The 17969-nt window shown below is 41.7% G+C and overlaps 1 protein-coding gene across 1 annotated transcript in view; it reads right to left on the bottom strand.

Annotated features, from left to right (window-relative positions):
* pcnx2 (pecanex 2) overlaps nucleotides 1-17969 on the bottom strand; it is a 42009-nt gene that overhangs the window by 19266 nt on the left and 4774 nt on the right. The window contains exons 5-26 of the mRNA XM_023276594.3: nucleotides 16980-17488; nucleotides 16704-16898; nucleotides 14991-15476; nucleotides 14713-14896; nucleotides 13289-13439; nucleotides 13027-13169; nucleotides 12551-12629; nucleotides 12177-12312; nucleotides 10315-10457; nucleotides 9187-9340; nucleotides 8864-8896; nucleotides 8342-8513; nucleotides 8094-8204; nucleotides 7026-7117; nucleotides 6562-6671; nucleotides 5231-5339; nucleotides 4652-4744; nucleotides 4421-4571; nucleotides 2600-2741; nucleotides 2318-2495; nucleotides 815-923; nucleotides 594-723 (exon numbers count right to left, since the gene is read on the bottom strand). Of these exons, the coding sequence (XP_023132362.2) occupies nucleotides 594-723; nucleotides 815-923; nucleotides 2318-2495; nucleotides 2600-2741; nucleotides 4421-4571; nucleotides 4652-4744; nucleotides 5231-5339; nucleotides 6562-6671; nucleotides 7026-7117; nucleotides 8094-8204; nucleotides 8342-8513; nucleotides 8864-8896; nucleotides 9187-9340; nucleotides 10315-10457; nucleotides 12177-12312; nucleotides 12551-12629; nucleotides 13027-13169; nucleotides 13289-13439; nucleotides 14713-14896; nucleotides 14991-15476; nucleotides 16704-16898; nucleotides 16980-17488 (3610 nt within the window). The remainder of the gene's footprint in view (nucleotides 1-593; nucleotides 724-814; nucleotides 924-2317; nucleotides 2496-2599; nucleotides 2742-4420; nucleotides 4572-4651; nucleotides 4745-5230; nucleotides 5340-6561; nucleotides 6672-7025; nucleotides 7118-8093; nucleotides 8205-8341; nucleotides 8514-8863; nucleotides 8897-9186; nucleotides 9341-10314; nucleotides 10458-12176; nucleotides 12313-12550; nucleotides 12630-13026; nucleotides 13170-13288; nucleotides 13440-14712; nucleotides 14897-14990; nucleotides 15477-16703; nucleotides 16899-16979; nucleotides 17489-17969) is intronic.

Below are 17969 nucleotides of genomic sequence, written 5' to 3'. Positions count from 1 at the left end.
ATTGCAAATTTGCAAAGAAATTATCTAATAATCTCTGATTGCAAACTTAAAAAATACAAAGTGCATAAATAGGTAAGGAATTGCTACCCATTGGCTGCCACTGGATCACTGTTTGAAGCCTCAAGTTTGGAATTTGGAGTTTTTTGGAGCCAGAAGTAACACAACTATACAACTATATGATGGGTAGACCCGCCCTATAGCATACTCTGCTTCATAGTCTATTTCCCTTCAAATGGAACCTAAACTTACAAAATAATCATATTGCTGTGTTAAAAGAGACTCGAAAGAAGCAATTGAGACCATAAACTCAGGAAAATGTTCACTGAAGTAGAAGATTAAGTTAGAAGTAGGGTCATTTTCCCCATTTACTTTTATGCAATCAGATGTCTTTTGGCAACCAGAGGAGCTACATTCTATTTGGAAGTTTAAGGCACTTCCTTCTGCACTGACTTTTATTTTCAGGCCCAGATGCTGCATCCATTTTTTATATGCAGCCATTCCTATTAAAGATTTCTTCAGTTTGAGCTCACAGTGCAACAGAATGTTTGAGAAACTGACTCCACAATCACCCACTGGCTTCATCCGTGTCTTACTTGTAGTTTCGTTCCCAGAACTTGATGGGCCGCGGATAAGAGGAAATGAAGATGGCACTGCCGAGGAAAGGAGCCAGCGGAGTGTAGAAGACGGTGGTGAGCAGAGTCTGGAGCAGCAGCATGGCTGAGTCTGAACACACGCTCCAGTTAAGGAAGGAAAAGCAGGTGATGATGCACTTTAACGCAAACAGACACATACAGACGTCTTAGTGAAAGGATACGAGGCACAGCAAATGGCTGAGCAAAGGCATGGAAAGCGCTGCCCCAGGCGATCTGCCAGGGAGCGATGTAAACCAGGATAAAGTGGAGCTTCAGCAACAACTCACGCATCTGGACAGAAAGACAAACACACAGTCAGTGCTCCATTAACAGAGCTCAAAACAACAGTAGCTGCATTAAACAGATGCTAAAATGTTTGACTTTATTTAACCCTGAGCCTCAAGCAGTTTCTGCACATTTTGTGGGCTCATTTTTTCACTGCAATTTAAAGTCCTCCACCTTTATGGAAACAGCACATGGCTAGAAGTAGAGCGAACTCACAAATGTCATCTGCACAGTATAATAAAGTTCAAACAGCATAAATCACATAACCAAAAAAAATCTAAATTTAATTTCCCTAATTACTTATTTTACAAAAATAGAAGAAAACTGGAATCAACATGTACAACTTTTTCCAAGTGCCAACAGGTGTTACCAATACTGAAAAAACATACTGTAGATATTTTACAATTTACATTTTTAATTTGCTTCCTTACTCGTCTGCAGCCTGTTCAGATGAATTTTTGTCATGTAATTATTGGTTGCATCTGAGTCATCAGTAGCTTCACAGTTAACCCGAGGAGAACAGAATTTTTTTTTTTTTTTTTTTTACAGAATCTATTTAGAGTAAATGGTATATTTTTGGCATTTTTTAAAAACTAAATTTGTAAAATTAAGAGGTTTTTATTAAATATTACAGTTTTAACCTTAGATTTGGCTTCCTAGCAAAATGGCATGCCACAGATGCATAGTTCAGGACCCTCAGAAAGTTGAAAACCCAATGATTATTTCAGTTTTTACAGTTTCTGGATGGGACAATGTGTTTTTCATAGTGGTTGGTGTGTTTTTTAGGTTTAAAGAGTTAACTAACTGAGCCCAATGTGATGAACTGTGTATAAAATGTCCATATTCAGCTGGGTCTATGAGTATAAAAAAACAGGTCCTGAGCTTGGCGTCACATAAAATCTAATTGTAAACTTTTCAAAGTAAAACTAAAATATGTGTCTGTTGCTTTTAAGCACCTCAAAATGACCGACAGTTTTGATTAAGAGTCCTTTTTAAAGTGGCTTTAGAGAATTACGACTAGCAGAGCCGCAGAAACTGAGATGCTCACACTTGTCATCATGGATATTTCCTGAGACATGATGGAGCTTCTACATGCTGAGTAGCACTTCCTGTGGTGAGAGAAGTGACCTTTGGTGTAAAGTTGGTGGAGTTTCCCTTCAAACGAAATGAGTCAAGCACTAGATATCATGACTAACTCAGAAACACATCAGAGGTGAAATCTGTCCCGGACATTTGCTGGAGTGTTGCTGTGTTCGCCCTGATATCATGTTCTTACTTTGCAAACTTTGATTTTGTTTCTGTTAATCTTCAGAGACTCCTTTGTTCTATATTCAGTTGCCACTATGTGTGAGATAACTGTGTGTTACTAAAAGCATCTACGGCATACTCTTTCTATTTACCTTATGAAAGACAATCGACATGATGAAGAAGTCCAGCAGGAAGCTCTCGGAGGCGTGCGGACAGTCAAAGTGGAAAAAAACAAGCGTGAAGAGCAGAGTGAGGAACTGGAAGCTCGGGTTGCAGAAGGACGAACGCAGGAGTTTCAGTCCGGCAACCGTCGTCAGGAGAACGTCACAGCTGGAAACGAGAGTTCAGACGGCAGGTTAAACATGTGGGTCGCCGTCTTCACACTCGGATGAAGACGTCTAGAAATGATATGTGTTTTTGTGGCGTCCACTCACTGGATTCCCAGCTTCTTGCGGTGACTGAGGGCAAAGCCGTCGTTGGTGAGCGCGCTCAGAATGATGGCAGGATAAACCACGTACTTCTCAAAGCACAGCAGCCCCACGTACAGACGCTCAAACCACATGAGCACAGCGTCCTCTGTGATGAAAGGAAGAATTAATAATAAAATCAGAACCATGACTTTGTGGAGCACAGAGAAAAGGTGTACAGGTTTCTAAAACATATCATCGAATACATCTGATACATCTTCTGGGATCATGAATGCGTTGTACTGATCCATACTGTGGATGTCCAGATGGTCTACTGGCTTAAAGAAAACTGTGACCTGCTGGAAACATCTTAGAGTCGCCGTGTCAGTCGGATTTATCCTCTGGACACCTCAAAGATTTACTGGAATTTAACAGCAAACCAATCAGTTGTTTAAATGTGGAAAACGTTCCATTGATCGGACGGCACCTTTTGAAAAATGTCAATCGGACCTGGAATCGCTTTAAACATGGCACTAATCTGAACTACATGCCTTTACATTGATGGATAGACTTCCAGTTGTGTAAAGTGAGTTGGAGAAGGCTTTTTCCACATTTGAGCTCTAATATTTGTACAAAGAAAGACACAGCTTGCTGCAAAAGTTATAAAACGTCTTTCTCATCTACTCTGCTCTATAAATTTTAAATCTTGAAGGCTGAAACACCTCAGATTAATGGTAATCACCAGTAATTACTGTAATCCAGGTTGTGACTAAACGTAAGCAGGAGCTGAAGTTTAGGTTGTTGCTTCCAGCTGTTTGTAGGAGTCTTTCCTTTGAGTTTAATACATGTGAGCAGCATCAAACAGCAGCTGGATCTATATGAGAATTTCAAAAGCAACATAAAACAGCAGTAACTTAATTATCCATCCATCCATCCATCCATTTTCTTTTACTTATCCGGGGTCAGGTTGCGGAGGCAGCAGACGAAGCAGGTCATTGCAGATGTCCCTTCCACTGACAACACGTTCCAGCTCTTCCTGGGGGATCCTGAGGTGTTCCCAGATCAGACAAGATACATAATCCCTCCAGCGAGTTCTGGGTCTACACTGGGGTCTCCTCCCAAGTGGATGTGTTTGGACAACCTCCAAAGGAAGTCTCCCTGGAGGCATTCGAATCAGACATCTAAACCACCTCAACTGGCTCCTTTAAACACGAAGGAGCAGCGGCTGTACTCCAGGCTCCCTCTGGATGTCCGAGCTTTTCACCCTATTTCTAAGGCTGAGCCCAGCCACCCTGCGGAGGAAGCTAATTTCGGTCACTTGTATCCGCGATGCCAGAGCTCATGACTAGAGGTGAGGGTTGGAATGTACATGGACTGGTAAATCGAGAGCTTCACCTTACGGCTCAGCTCCCTCTTCAACACGACGGTTCGATACAACGCCTGCATTTCTGCTGCCGCTGCACCAATCCGCCTGTCCGTCTCTCGCTCCATTTTCCCATCACTCATGAACAAGATCCAGAGATACTTGAACTTCTTCGCTTGGGGAAGAAACTCCCTCCCAAACCAGATGGAGCAATCCACCGGTTTCCGACAGAGAATCATGGCCTCGGACTTGGAGGTGCCGATCCACATCCTAACTTAATTACTTGTAGTTATATAGCAGCAGTGTTACTTATCCCATGTTTGAAAATCTTTTAGTCACAAAACCACACGGCCCACATAATAATGGTCAGCTCCTCGTCAACCTGACCGTCTGTCACAATGTAGTTTGTTGAACATTCTCTGTCTCTCTAGCTGTATGACCTGCACAGTGTTTGTGTGTGCAGATTAGATGTTAGGAATGCTGACCTCTTGGTTCAAACTGGTGGTACTCCTTGGTCTTGAGGACCGGATGGGAGATCCATAACCAGGGGTGATGCTTCCTCAGCTGTGGGATCAGGTAGTGGGTGACGAATCCCACCGTCCCGGCCAGAGCGTACAGCACGATGGTCACAAAGGGCTGCAGTAGGAAACATTATGACGATCAGATAAATGTTTCAACATGAAAAGAAAACGCGGGTTTTATAATAAGAATCTCACCTTGAGAGACAGAAAGACGGTACTCGCTGTGATGGCGAAGGTCAGTATGTAGGCGATGGAGCACACGACAACATCCGACAGCAGAATCTCCTTCTGCAGAGCACAAGAGGGAGGCACAATCCACATGAAAACGCACACATTCGTCATTTAAGGTGTGTAATTATTTCCATCTAATGGTTCTGAGCCTTGAGTTTTTGGAGATCAAAGATTTGGCAGCCAGAGAAGCGTTAAGAAGCTTCACAATCCCCATTAATACTCTAAAAGGCAACGGGAGGCTGGTGTTCTCTGATGCATAATTCCCTGTAATCACACACAGTGATCGACAGCAAACGTTGCTTCATTATCTCGCTTGCCGTCTCACAAACACTACGTACGAATTCACAGGTGTACAGTGTTAATGAGTATTGATTGCGTGATAGTAATTATTGTGAGCTGACATGAGCTAATATGGCTCTGGGCTGGACGGTTTAATTAATGCTCAGAAAGTGTGTTTACGAACCTCATCATCCTCCATGAACATTATTGATGAAACAAAACTACATTCCGTCTGTTTATTTGCAAATATGAAGCTTCAGTTACCATGGAGTTCTGCAGTTTCTCTGGCAGCGGGTCTTTAATGTCCGTATCTTCCTCCTCCTCTTCCTCACTCTCCACCAGGGCAGGCATTACCTTTGACTTGATCAGAGATCTGCCAATAAAATGTTACATGTGCAGGAAGAGACGTTACTAATATTTTATCTTTTGTCACAAACAGCCAAAAGCAGAAAAACTTGCAAAATTCACGTGCCTTATTTACTGTTCGAATATTATTTTTATTCAGCTTTTAACAACTTAGATTATAGCTACTTCTACAGAGTAAAAGTCTAGATCTGAGTTTGTTTTCACTTTATGTTCAGCTTTAGTGAAAATTACTAAACAAATACAGTTGTAAACCAAAGTTTACCTACACTTGTAGAGACCATGAATAGACTCTGCCACAAACACCACAATGGGAAAGTCTAAGCAGCTGAGTACAGAGAGCAAATTACTGACTTGAACAAGTCAAGAAAGTCACTTGGAACCAAAAGTATCAACATTTGGGTCTATATATAACTGCAGGACTTTTTGTATCATAGTTGACATTTTTGCTGTTTTCAGGCCTAAAATCAACATGGCCGCCTATAACCAAACACCACATGGTATTTTTAAAGAAAGATTCTTCTAAAATATATATACAATTGAGTAACATTGAAATTGAAAGTTATTTCTAAAGATATTATAGTAAACCTGTTGACATGCCATAAATCCACACCTGACTCACACACTACTTTATATTAAATAACTCAGAAAGTCTTGGAGTCTGGCCAGTCTTTTCTTCAGGAGGAAATGACATCATGTGGAGCAGGTCATGTGATCTGGAATTAACACACTTCCTTGAGAGGTGTTTTTGTAATGGGGAACTTAGTGGAAAGTGATTTCTCGTACACAGATACAATCTTTTATTTTCCATATAAAATTTGATGTATTGCCAAAAAAGAAATATCTGTCATGATTATTTCAACTTAATAAAAAGAACACAATCAAAACATTTTTTGAATCAGCTCATTTTATTATTGTTAAGCTAATTAGAAGGTGGTTGCTATAAAATTGGGATGGTTATTTAGTTGACATTTTAGTGATATCCAGTCATTTTTTTATTAAGTGATTGTTTCCATACTAAATAATTCTAGAATTTGTAAAGACATGATCATAATGAACATAAAAACATTATTTTTTTTACTTTTAATAAAAATGTATGCAAGATATATCCCATAGACTTCAAAAGTCCCTCAATTATCTACTGATCCATTTTTCACCATATTCTTTCCCTCACTGTAAAGATTTCAACTCTATTTTCCAGGGACAAACATCCCAAAAACCATTCTACTTACAGCAGGACAGACGGGTCGCTGCTCTGTCGGCTCAGGTGGTAGGAGAAAACCACCAGAAGGCCACAGAAACCAGAGAACAGGGCTGGAGTGTGCTGTTCGTCCCACGGCTCCTGTAATACACACAAACACACTTAGACCAGCGTGAAGCATCATGCACTGTTTTAGTAAAAGCTGCTGCTTTTAGATCTTCACAGTAAAAGCTTTTCCCCTCAGCTGCAAACCCTGCAGTCACTTCTGACGGATGACCAGCAACACTTTGTGTTTTACTGCAGCTCATCCTAGTTCCATCAGTGAAACTCCCCTGCTGCAGGCTATTTATAACTGAACTCTATTCCTTTAACCAAGGGTACGACAGTGCACACAAATTCAGCTCAATACCAAAGAAAAAAAAGGAGGAAAGAGATGACTAAATAACTATATTTACACCTCCCTACCTGGTCTTTCTGTTTCATTTTGTTTCCTACCTTGAGGGCTCCGAAGCAGAAACCGTAGAGCAGAGACAGAGCGATCAGACTGCGTAGGATGCTGTAGATGGCAGAGATGAGACTCGTAGCAGCTGAGAGACACAAATTAGAACAAGGATGAAAATATGACACACGAAAAAAATATACCTCAGTAGATTTACTTAAATACCCTTAAACAAAATCAAATTCATAATCAGCTTTATTTGCCAAGTATGTGAATACATACAAGGCATTTGGCATTTTCTTTCCCCTAAAAGTACAAAATAAAACACAATTGCATTTAAACAAGAGAAACAGGTTACTATGTACAATGATAAATACGTGTAAAAACGCAAATCAGAGTTTTTATGTAAAATTGAAGTAAAAACTTATTGACAAGCTGACAATGTAAACAGATACACAGAATATATAATGGGTCAAAACTTATTTTTAAATCCTGCTTTTTACTATGAATAATGGTTTGGTATATAAATGCAAAACACTCAGTTGAGCAATGTCTGTGCACCAATCAGGATTAAGCAACAGGGGAGCTCTAATCTGATGACAACTGGTGGGTTGTTTAGTCAGTCGGATCCAAATAAATCACACCTACATCGTATTAATGAAGCAGTTTAGCTGAGGTTTACGGGTTAAACTTTTCCTATAAACCACCTAAAGATATTTTACATATCGTTAACCTCCTAAAATAAGGACGTAAGTAATTTTTTTTGGTCTTTTGTTGGCTTTATTTGACAGATTATGTTGAGAGGCAGACAGGAAAGTAGGAAGAAGAATGAGGGGAAGACCTGCAGTAAAGGACCGTGAGCTGGAATCAAACCCAGGCATCGGGGACTATAGCCCCTGTTTATAGGTCACCCACTCAACCAGTTAAGCTATCTGGGCGCCCACTGACATATTTTTAAGATATAAAGTCAGTTAGATATGAAGATATAAGATATAAAGCTGCAAAGGCGTAACAAGCATCAGGCCAGGACCGCAAAGCAGCCAAAACGAGCATTTACAGTAAAACTCAATGTAGGATCCAGATTCATTACTACATGGGATGCTGAAATCAAAAGTTTTATCAACCTGTTCCTCCAAAAAAGTGCATGTCAATCTGCTCCAGCAAGTAGATGGTGAAGGTGTTGATCTGAGGGAAAAGGCCCACCAGGAAGGTGATTGGGAAGCAGTAGGTAAAACCTGTTTAATGCATAAAACAAAAGGCATTTCTTAGTATGTAGAATAAATGATGATCACATAAATGGGAGGTGCAGAACAAAGCTGTGTGTCTGCTCGTACATGTTACTGCAGGTCTCTCCTGTGATATTTATCCCTACCTACTAGCAGGTCCCGTAGGAAGCGCAGGACATCGTAGCAGACGATGGTGACTCCATACAGGCTGGAGACAGGCAGGTCCTTTATCCTCAGCAGCTGCTCCAGAAGCCAGATCAGAGCACACAAAATACAGAAGTAGGCTGCTCGGCTGTACGCCACCAGCTGGTTGTGACCCTGCAGACATGAACACTCCCTGATTAGGCTGCTAGATACAGAAGTTCACCCTCATTTCCATCACAGCGAGATAACAAATGGTGCAAGGATAATTAAAAACACTGCAGTAATATTAGGCTGATATGCTTTCACATTAACAGGTCAGATCTTCTGTAGCCACACTACATCAGATAAGAGATGAAAATGATTCATATAGAAAAAGGAACTGCCTTGAAATCATGGCATCATATGTCAAACACTGACAAAGAGGAAACAGGGACATACTGGGTGTACACCTGTATCTGAAATATTGCTAAATATAGTGCAACCCGACAGTTTGTAATATTTCTGTAACAAAGAAACAGACTCACGTGTGTTGGTGATGCTGCATCCGGTTGGACACTCTGGAAAACAAACCCACAGAGGCCAGAGTTGAAGGAACATTTTGAATTAACACAAAAACTATTTACAGCAGCAGTGATAGCATTAAGTTCAGCAGAGGGGAAGTGAGTGGGAGCAAAGGGGAAGTAACAAGTCGGAGGTCATCTTTACTTTCAGTCTCACGTCACACTTCATTCCTAAAATACAAAGATATCTCTTCGCTTTGGTTGTCCTTCACTGCTCATTATCACATGTTCACTCAGACTCAAACCCTGCCTCCACTGCCTGATAGTCTCCACAGAGACCGTTTTACCTTCAATAATGAATACTGGCAGCTGGCGATCACCAGGCAGAACTGGAAAACCCAGAAGTCTTTGAAGCAGCCGTGGTTGAGAAGCACAAAACCCAAAAAGGAAACCAGAAATGCCATGAAGACCGCAACTAGATTCTCCAGAACATCCTGGTTTCTATAAAAAAAAAAAAAGAAAACAGGACAAGCAAAGGCAGAGTCAGGTCACAGCAGTGCATCCAAGTAGCTTAACAGGAGCATAACTCTGCTGGAGAAGAGCATCGAGCACAGAATGGACTCACTGGCTAAAAGGCACAGACATTAGGGCACTGAACTGCTTCTCTGTTGACGATTGTAATGAAAAACATGGCACTGATTGTCACAAATCAGTGGTTAAATTGATCAAAACATAGTGATGTTAATGGAGGGGACAGTGCAGCCTCACTTATTAATAAAAAATGACTGGATATCACTAAAATGTCAACTAAATAACTATCCAAATTTAATAAAAATCACCTTCTGATTAGCTAAACAATAATAAAATGAGCTGATTTAAAAATAGTTTTGATTGTGTTCTTTTTATTGAGATAATCATGACAGCTATTTTTTTGGCAACATATCAAATTCTATATGGAAAATAACAAATTGTGTCCGAGAAATCACTTTCAACTAAGTTCCCCATTACAAAAACACCTCTCAAGGAAGTGTGTTAATTCCAGATCACATGACCTGCTCCACATGATGTCATTTCCTCCTGAAGAAAAGACTGGCCAGACTCCAAGGCTTTCTGAGTTATTTAATATAAAGTAATGTGTGAGTCAAGTGTGGATTTATGGCATGTAAACAGGTTTACTATAATATCTTAATGAATAAATTTCTATTTCAATTTTACTCAGTTGTATATATAATATTTGAAGGAATCTTTCTGTAAAAATGCCATGTGGTGCTTGGTTATGGTGGACGTGGATTTTAGGCCTGAAAACAGCAAAAATGTCAACTATGTTACAAAAAGTCCCACAATTATATATCGACCCAAACAACAACATAAACATAAAACTGTTTGTCATGATACAAAATCTCTAATATTTTAAGCTAGTTTTTATGTTTAAAGTATGAATTTCAATAGTAGAAAGTGCAGTTTTTGTCCAATACCTGTCCAAAAGGGCAAGCAGGGTGAGTCTGTCGTATAAAATGTTGATCCACTTTCCAGGAAACAGTTTGAGTTTGTAATAAATTTTCCTGGTCGGCTTCTCCTGAGTGGAAGTCTCCGAGGAGTCATCCAGAGAGTCTTCTTCCTGACAAAAACAAGCACACGAGCAGTTTATATCAACTGCAACAACAGAGGAAACGAACACAGCCTGCTGTTTGAAACACATTACTCCTCACGTAAAACTAGTCAGAACACAGTCGGAGTCATCACAGGTGCACGGAGCAACACCATGTACAACACACAAAGTGGTGCATTAATGATTCAGCAGAGAGTCTGTGATGTTTGAGCTCCAACAGCTAAACCAGACAGGTTATGTCAGACTGATTCAGGACTGAAGTTATGGCCACTGTTTCATCAGTGACTCATGTTCATGTCAAGTCAGTTCATCACAGTTTGACAGAGAGAAAACGCCTAATTGGATGTACCAGCTGGCTGATTAATTAGTATGTAAGCAGAACCATGGACTGAAAAAGGAGTCAGTATTCTAATCTAACTGGTTTCGTATTTATGTAAAGTTGTTATTCATGAATCCTCATTTAATCTGACCTATTTATTGATGGGTTCATTTATTCATCTGTTGAGTCTTTCAATTATTTAGTTATGTGTTTGTTTGTTTTTTTTTGGATAAGTAGCATTTGCTTTTAATTAGCATGTTAGTGAAAGTAATTTTTTGAACAATTTGTTGTTTACACTCAAGGTTTGCTTTCTAGCAGTTTCCTTACTCACTCCCTTTAAGAAATTTACTTTCCACATTACCACCATCAAATGCATTTAATAGCATGAAAACATTACCCCTGCTTGAAATGTGACATGTGGTATTGAGAGCACACAATTCAGCAGCCACACAGTAATGAAGTACATCAAAGTATTGTCCATCATCTCAACACCGCATAAGAAAAGCAACCCTTCAATGAATATATTGTCTTTCTTCTCAGAGGTGGATTGTCATGTGTCACAGATTAAACCTTGAGCAAAGGATTAACATCAAGTTATTGACTAATCTGGGGGAAAACTCCAGCAGAAACCTCTGCCACGAAGGATGGAGCAAACAATGTCCTATACATGTGTCTTTGAGTGGCACAAGAGGTTAAGACTGGGGCAGAATATTGTGGAAAACAAGGACACAAGAACTGATGCCAACATCCAGAAGGCCAAATAACTAGTAGGAAGTGATCACAGACTGACGATGAGAATGATGGCTGAGCATCTGGGATTGAGCAGGAAGTCCACCAGGACCATCTTATCGGACAATTTATGCATGCAGGCTTTCTTTAGTATGGTGGACACTGGCGTCTTCCACTGGAAGCTCCATCGCTTGGTCTCAGGGTCATACTGAAGGACCCAGGTCTCATCCCTAGTGATGACGATGTCCAAAAAGCCACGGATTTGTTAAGGATTTCCCCTTGTGAGATATAGCGGCTGGATTGGTGCCGGTATAACCATGACAACAAGTGAACGCTGTGTCAGTTACCTGCATCAATTCACTCAACCTGCTTCATATTTTGGTCACGCAATTCGGTATCTGTACATAACGTACGCATACACAAAACATGCCTGTGCTCATGCAAGGCAATTTTTTATTTATTCAGTTAGTTTGTGGGTCGATCTATATTAAATGGCCAGATTCTACGTTGCCGTGATTTCTGAATACACAAATTGAGGAATGAACAGTCTTGGTAGAGTACTGTGCTCTCTGAGTGCTTTTCTTGTTCATCCTGTGTTTAGTCCTAACAAACCAAGTCCAGTAGATCATAGAAGTTATTGGTTTGCACAATAAAAAGAGAAAGTGAAAGGTGACGGATACCTGAAAGATCTCGGGGTGCGTCCTCCGGGGCCGAAGCCTGTGTGCAGGGATGATGCGTCGCTGGAAAGGGCAGTCGGCGTGACCGCCCGCCAGGCCATCCTGACACTCTGAGTTGGATGAAGTTGACAGCAGGTCACTGAAGACACACAGAGCAGAAAGATGTTAACATGTTGAATAAAAACGACGATGATAGCTTAGGAGAAGATGGGAGGCAGAAAGGTTTATAAATGTGCACATAAAAGTGCTTGAAGAGAGCATGCAGGCAGAAAAAGCAGGGAAAATAACATCAGTCAAGAAATAAAACTGGTGGGAAAAGACAAGTAGCTACAGAGTTGATGAAAAGTGTGAGGAAAATGGGGCTTTGACAGCAGTACCACATGTTGCCGGTGATGAGCTCTGCTCCGAGCGGCAGGTTGAGAGCTCTCTCTGCATACAGCTTACGAGGTCTGTCTCCTGGTGGCACACAGACACATGAAACATGTCAGACTTTTTCTGTTTGAATAAGTGACACACAATAGCTGATATGTGGGATTCATTTAGCCATGCAGACAGACTGAACTGACACTGAACAGCTGAGCATCTTGGAGCCGTTCCAGAAAAATGTCATTTAATCTACCAGCTTTTTTGGGCTGTTTCTAAAGCGAAGCCATCAGCTGCTGGCAGTGCTTCTCATACACACTGTGTGTTTGTGCAAAAGATCAAAATATTAGTCAGTGTGCAGACTGTCCCTGCAGACTGAGTGCTTCTGAATACACGTGACTGTCAGTTTATCTGCTGCACAGAAATCACACCGCTAAGAACTCGTAGAAGGAAAAAACAGCAGAAATACTCCACAAGACGAGCTGCTTACTGTGTACGGTGTGGAAGGTGTAGGCTTCTTCTTTGTTGGTAGCCTCTGGTCTGCAGATGACCTGCAGCATGGAGCTCTCAGACTGAGATGTTTGCGATGGCAGAGAGTCGTAGTCTGGATCCTTTTCTCTGTCTGTCTGTGGGCTACAGACAGGAAACACAATCTAATGGAGATCCTGGGCGCTACAGTCTTAAATCTAATTGAGTGTATACGTTGTGCAAATGTGTTTATGAGTGAATTCAGCTGAATATTTTCGACCTACCTGTCAGGAGAGACTATCGGGATGTGTGTGGGTAGAATAGCCTGCAGCGTGTTGGTAGGCAGACTGGTGGGTGGTTTGGGTCTCTCTGGCTTGTTGTCAGAGTTGGTCTCTGTGATCGTTTCATCTGGTCTGGAAGCTGCATTCTGACTCTCTGCACACAGACAGAACAGGATTGTGTACAGGAATGGAAAACACAAATCCCCTGCTGATGGTGAGGCATTTCAAAATTACTTTATAAATTTAAATATAACCCCGTCCACATTGTTAAGTCTGCATGAATCAATATTTTTGTTAGAAATAAATCAGATGTCTAGGTGTAATGTGCTGCTCTGCTCTGACAAACCCACTGGGAATGGCAGATTCACAGCATTTTTAGCATCTTTCAGCTCAATCTTATTGTACTACAGGCATAGTTAGCAGCAAGCTGGTAAACATAGCACAGCATTTAGTTTTAACTGTCAAATATTATCCCCCTGGAGGTGGTGGAGACCAAAACAGAGCTTAAAGGAGAGTAAATATTGGAATTACCTCCAAATTAGTGGTAATGTTGATCAGTTGCTTCCACAGATTATATATAAAAGTTGGACAAAGCAACTGTTCTGAAGCCTTCAGCTTGGAATTTGGCTCTCTTAGTTTTTAAAACTGTTGTAACAACATTTCACACATCAATACAGTAGTGGACTGTCAATTACAGCATAACATACCCAGCTTGATCATCTGTTTTACTTCTAATGGGATCATAATTTAGAAACTGAAAAGCATTCTGCATACAAAAAGTCTTGAAACTAGCAATTGAGACCATAAACTCATTAGGAAAATGCATTTTGAGGTGACGAATGAATTGATGGCTGGCTGTTAGAAAGAAGGCAGGTTTAAGGCACATCTGTGTTGGCTTTTGTATAGAGCCTATAATTGCTTTGGCTGCCCCAAGTGGTCAGAATCACTTCCATTTTGAATATTACCAAAGGAGTCACTATTTTAACTTGATTAAAAGTTACCACAAGCTGGGCAGCTTTGAAATGAGTCACTGACAGAACAACATTAGCATCCTGGGAGTCTACTAGTCCTAAAAAAAGACACCCTTAATGCTTTGAGATTAACAGGGTTTATGTAGTTAGGATCAATATATATGTGTGTGTGTATATGTATATACACTACCAGTCAAAAGTTTGGACACACCGTCTCATTCAATGCTTTTTTTAATTTGAATTGTTTTCTACATTGTAGATTAATACTGAAGACATCAAAACTATAAAAGAATACACATGGAATTGTGTTGTAAACAAAAAAGTGTTAATCTTCAGTGTTAATCTACAATATAGACAATAATACAAATAAATAAAAAGCACTGAATGAGAAGGTGTGTCCAGACTTTTGGTGTATATGCATCACTTTCAACATGTGGATAAAGGAGGTAAATTCACCTTCCTCTGCAGCTTCCACTTCCTCTTTCCGCTCTGGCTCCTCCTCTTCCTGTCTACTGGCACCTCCTCCTCCTCCTCTCGTACTGAGGGACCCCAGCAAGGAAACAAACTCCAAGAAGTTGGATTCATTGGGAATCTGGCCCTCTTTTGCCTCTAGGTCTGACTTGGAACTAGTCATGGTGGTCTGACAGGAAGACAAATGTTTTTGTTGATCAGATGGACGGTGACTACGAGCACAGAGACACAGAAATAGAAACAGAGTGAGACTCCCAACATACTGTGTTATGTGAGCGGTCTGACAGCAGAACTGCATCCTTCCCGCTGTCCATGCTCAGTCCTCGGATGTGAGTCCTTCCACCGGGCCCGTAGCGGCACAAAGTTTGCGGCAAGCGCAGGAACCCTCGTGAGTCCACGTTAGGTTCCAGAGGGTCCGTGTCGTCCGGGTGGGAGTGGACATCGATACCCGACGAGCTGTTATCGTTGGTCAGCTGTGGGCTCGGTGTGCTGCCACCGGTCATCTGCACAACAACATGTTCCTGGTCTGGATCTGGGCACTCCAGGGTGGTGGAGTCAGAGCTGGTTGTTTCTCTACATAAGTGAAACTCTTCACTCTGGCTCGTGGTCTGCTGCTGTTTGGGCGTGGTGTCGTCCTCCGAGCCGGTCGCTTCCTCCTCGCCCTCCTCCGACTCCTGCTTCTCCTCCTCGGGGGAGTCGAAGGTGATGACGGGGATCTTGATGTGACATTCTCCTGCATCCTTCTGGGCCTTGAAGGACACAAACATGTCAAACGCACCATCTGTTAAATGTAACAACACCTCAGACATAAATCTGTGCATTATTTAAGAACAATCTGTCACCAGCAGCATCAGAGAGGCAGAGGCTCAGTCTGGAATCCACAAATATTTGAAGACTTCCCAAGTGTACTACAAACACGCGCTATCAAATTCTGCTATTCTCCAAGTCTCGTGTGGACAGTTTGTTTGGTATTTGTTGTCCCCACGGTAAGGAGAGAGGATTAAATTCCTTCCTCAATGCACATTTTAACTCTTATCAGACTATGCCTCAGATATTTACGCATGAGAAAAGTTGAGCTTTGATGTTTGGATTCAGCAGCAATCCAGTACATGTATATGTGTGTATAAATACAGCAGGAAACGGTGACCTGCTGTTGGATCAGTCATTAAAAAATTTGTTAAAACCACAAGAAATATGCTTTTTAGTTTGAGCAGAGATCAAAATGTTTCCATTCTTCAGCTATACCCACTTCATCCTATCCCAGCTGACAGTGGGCCAGAGGCGATCGGTACAGCCAGTCCATCGGAGGGCCGACACAAAAACACAGACAATGATGCACATTTACACCCACGGCCAATTTAAAACCACCAATTTGCCCAATATGCATGTGCTCAGACTGTATAGGCACCCTGAGAAAACACTGGACAACATGCAAACTCCACAAATAAAGGTCAAACCGATCAGCAGGTTTGAAAGTAGAACTATGGTTTTAAAATGTGTTTTAAAAATGCTACTCAAGACATTTAGAATACTTTCACTTGATGAGAATAAAGCATAGAGCCTTGACTTTGAATATTTCAAAGCTGGAAACAACCATAGGAGAAAATTTGGGCTTCACAATGGACTTAATAAAAGATTGCACACAGCATTACTAAAGTAAACTTGAGCAAAACAATTAGTGTAAAAATGCATCTTAAAAGAGCATTCTCTATGTCAGTGACAGAAATATTGCACAAATATTGACCAAACTGTCAAAAATAAATGCTGTTTAAGGAGGTTATCCCTCACATTTTAATTTCGTTGGCAACCCAGATTCTTCCTTTCTGCAACACAGAAAACCTACCCAGGAATTAGCCTGATTCCTGCTTGAACAAACCTGAATGTAAATCTGTGAGATTTTAACAGCTTAAAAGCTATTTGAAGAAGAAGAAATAAATGGGAAAATGTAGATATTGAGGTGAAAAGTGTGCACTGACCTTTGCATTCTCCAGCAGACTCTGTTTGACGCTCTCCTCCAGCTGAGCGGCCATCTGAGGGTCGCAGCTCATGGTGATGATGATCTTGACGGTGTCGCTGTCGTCCAGGTGAGCAGAAACAGGCCCGGCGCCGGAGTTATCCACCAGAACCACCTCGATCTCATCAGAGCAGTACGTCTCCTCCACCGCCTCCACCTGAGAGATGAGAAGAGTTTTACCCAAGGTGTACAAGATAGTCAGAATGCAATGTTAGTTCGAGTGATTTCTGTTTCCTACCAGTGCAGGAGGCTCTGGGATGTCAATAAAGTCATCCTGCTCGTCCTGCAGAGTCTCCAGTGAGTTATTGTTGGCATCTGCGGGCTCTTTTTGCCCCTCACTCTCCTCCTCACTCTCATCTTCACTTCCTTTAGAAGGAGGCAGCCCTTCATCCACCGCTTCCCTGTCTGCATCCTCTTTATCCTCGCAGTCTTTTTCCTCTAGTCTCTCCTGCTCTGAGTCTTTCTCTGCCGTCCTTTCCTGCTCTGATTGTTCTCCCTCAGCTGCTGGACTCGCATCCGTTCCTTCTTTCGCAGCTTCAGCTTCAATTATTTCTGCATCCACTTTCCCACTCGCAGATCCAGGTCGCATCTCCTCTCTCTCGGCCCTGGACGGGGGCCTCTGCTGGGCCTGCAGCAGGGGGGCGGCCTGGTCTGGGTTGGGGCTGGAGAGATCATCCGGCGAAGGCTCTGGGCTCGGCTGCAGGTCGCCCACCACAGGCCCCTCCTCTGCAGCAGCCTCCCCCTGCCCTGGAATGGAATCAAAATGCAAATTTTAATTGTTGAATAATGAAAGTGCTCTAATCCTAAAATTCCTCCCATGGAAATATTGGAGTCCGTCATTTGGCTGCACACACAATTCACCCGATTAGAGCAGATAAACATCTTCCCATTGCAAGAAAGTGAGCTGCAGAAGGCAGATCAATCCCTCTGCTATTAAAATCAAATACCAACATTTTTGTACAATTATGCAATCATCTGATGCAATGCACCACGCTGTTTATGTCCCTTCTTTCGATCAGCTGACTCTGACTAATCACCAGTGCATTAGGTCATAAACTTACTGGAAGCAGTCAGCTGGTCTCGCTGGCTGGCTGGCTGCTAGTTCTGAGCCTCTCTGAGCATATTTACAACAGTGGCGTGTTCGCAGAAAAGGAAGTTCTCAATCTGGATTGTCTAAGGAGCCATTCGGTGCATTAGGGAAGAGGAACCGAGCTTTGATACCCGCACA

The sequence above is a fragment of the Amphiprion ocellaris genome, chromosome 16, assembly GCF_022539595.1.
Source record: "Amphiprion ocellaris isolate individual 3 ecotype Okinawa chromosome 16, ASM2253959v1, whole genome shotgun sequence".
Taxonomy (NCBI): domain Eukaryota; kingdom Metazoa; phylum Chordata; class Actinopteri; family Pomacentridae; genus Amphiprion; species Amphiprion ocellaris.
The sequence above is the reverse complement of the archived record's forward strand: the minus strand, read 5'-3'. Positions and strand labels throughout refer to the sequence as shown.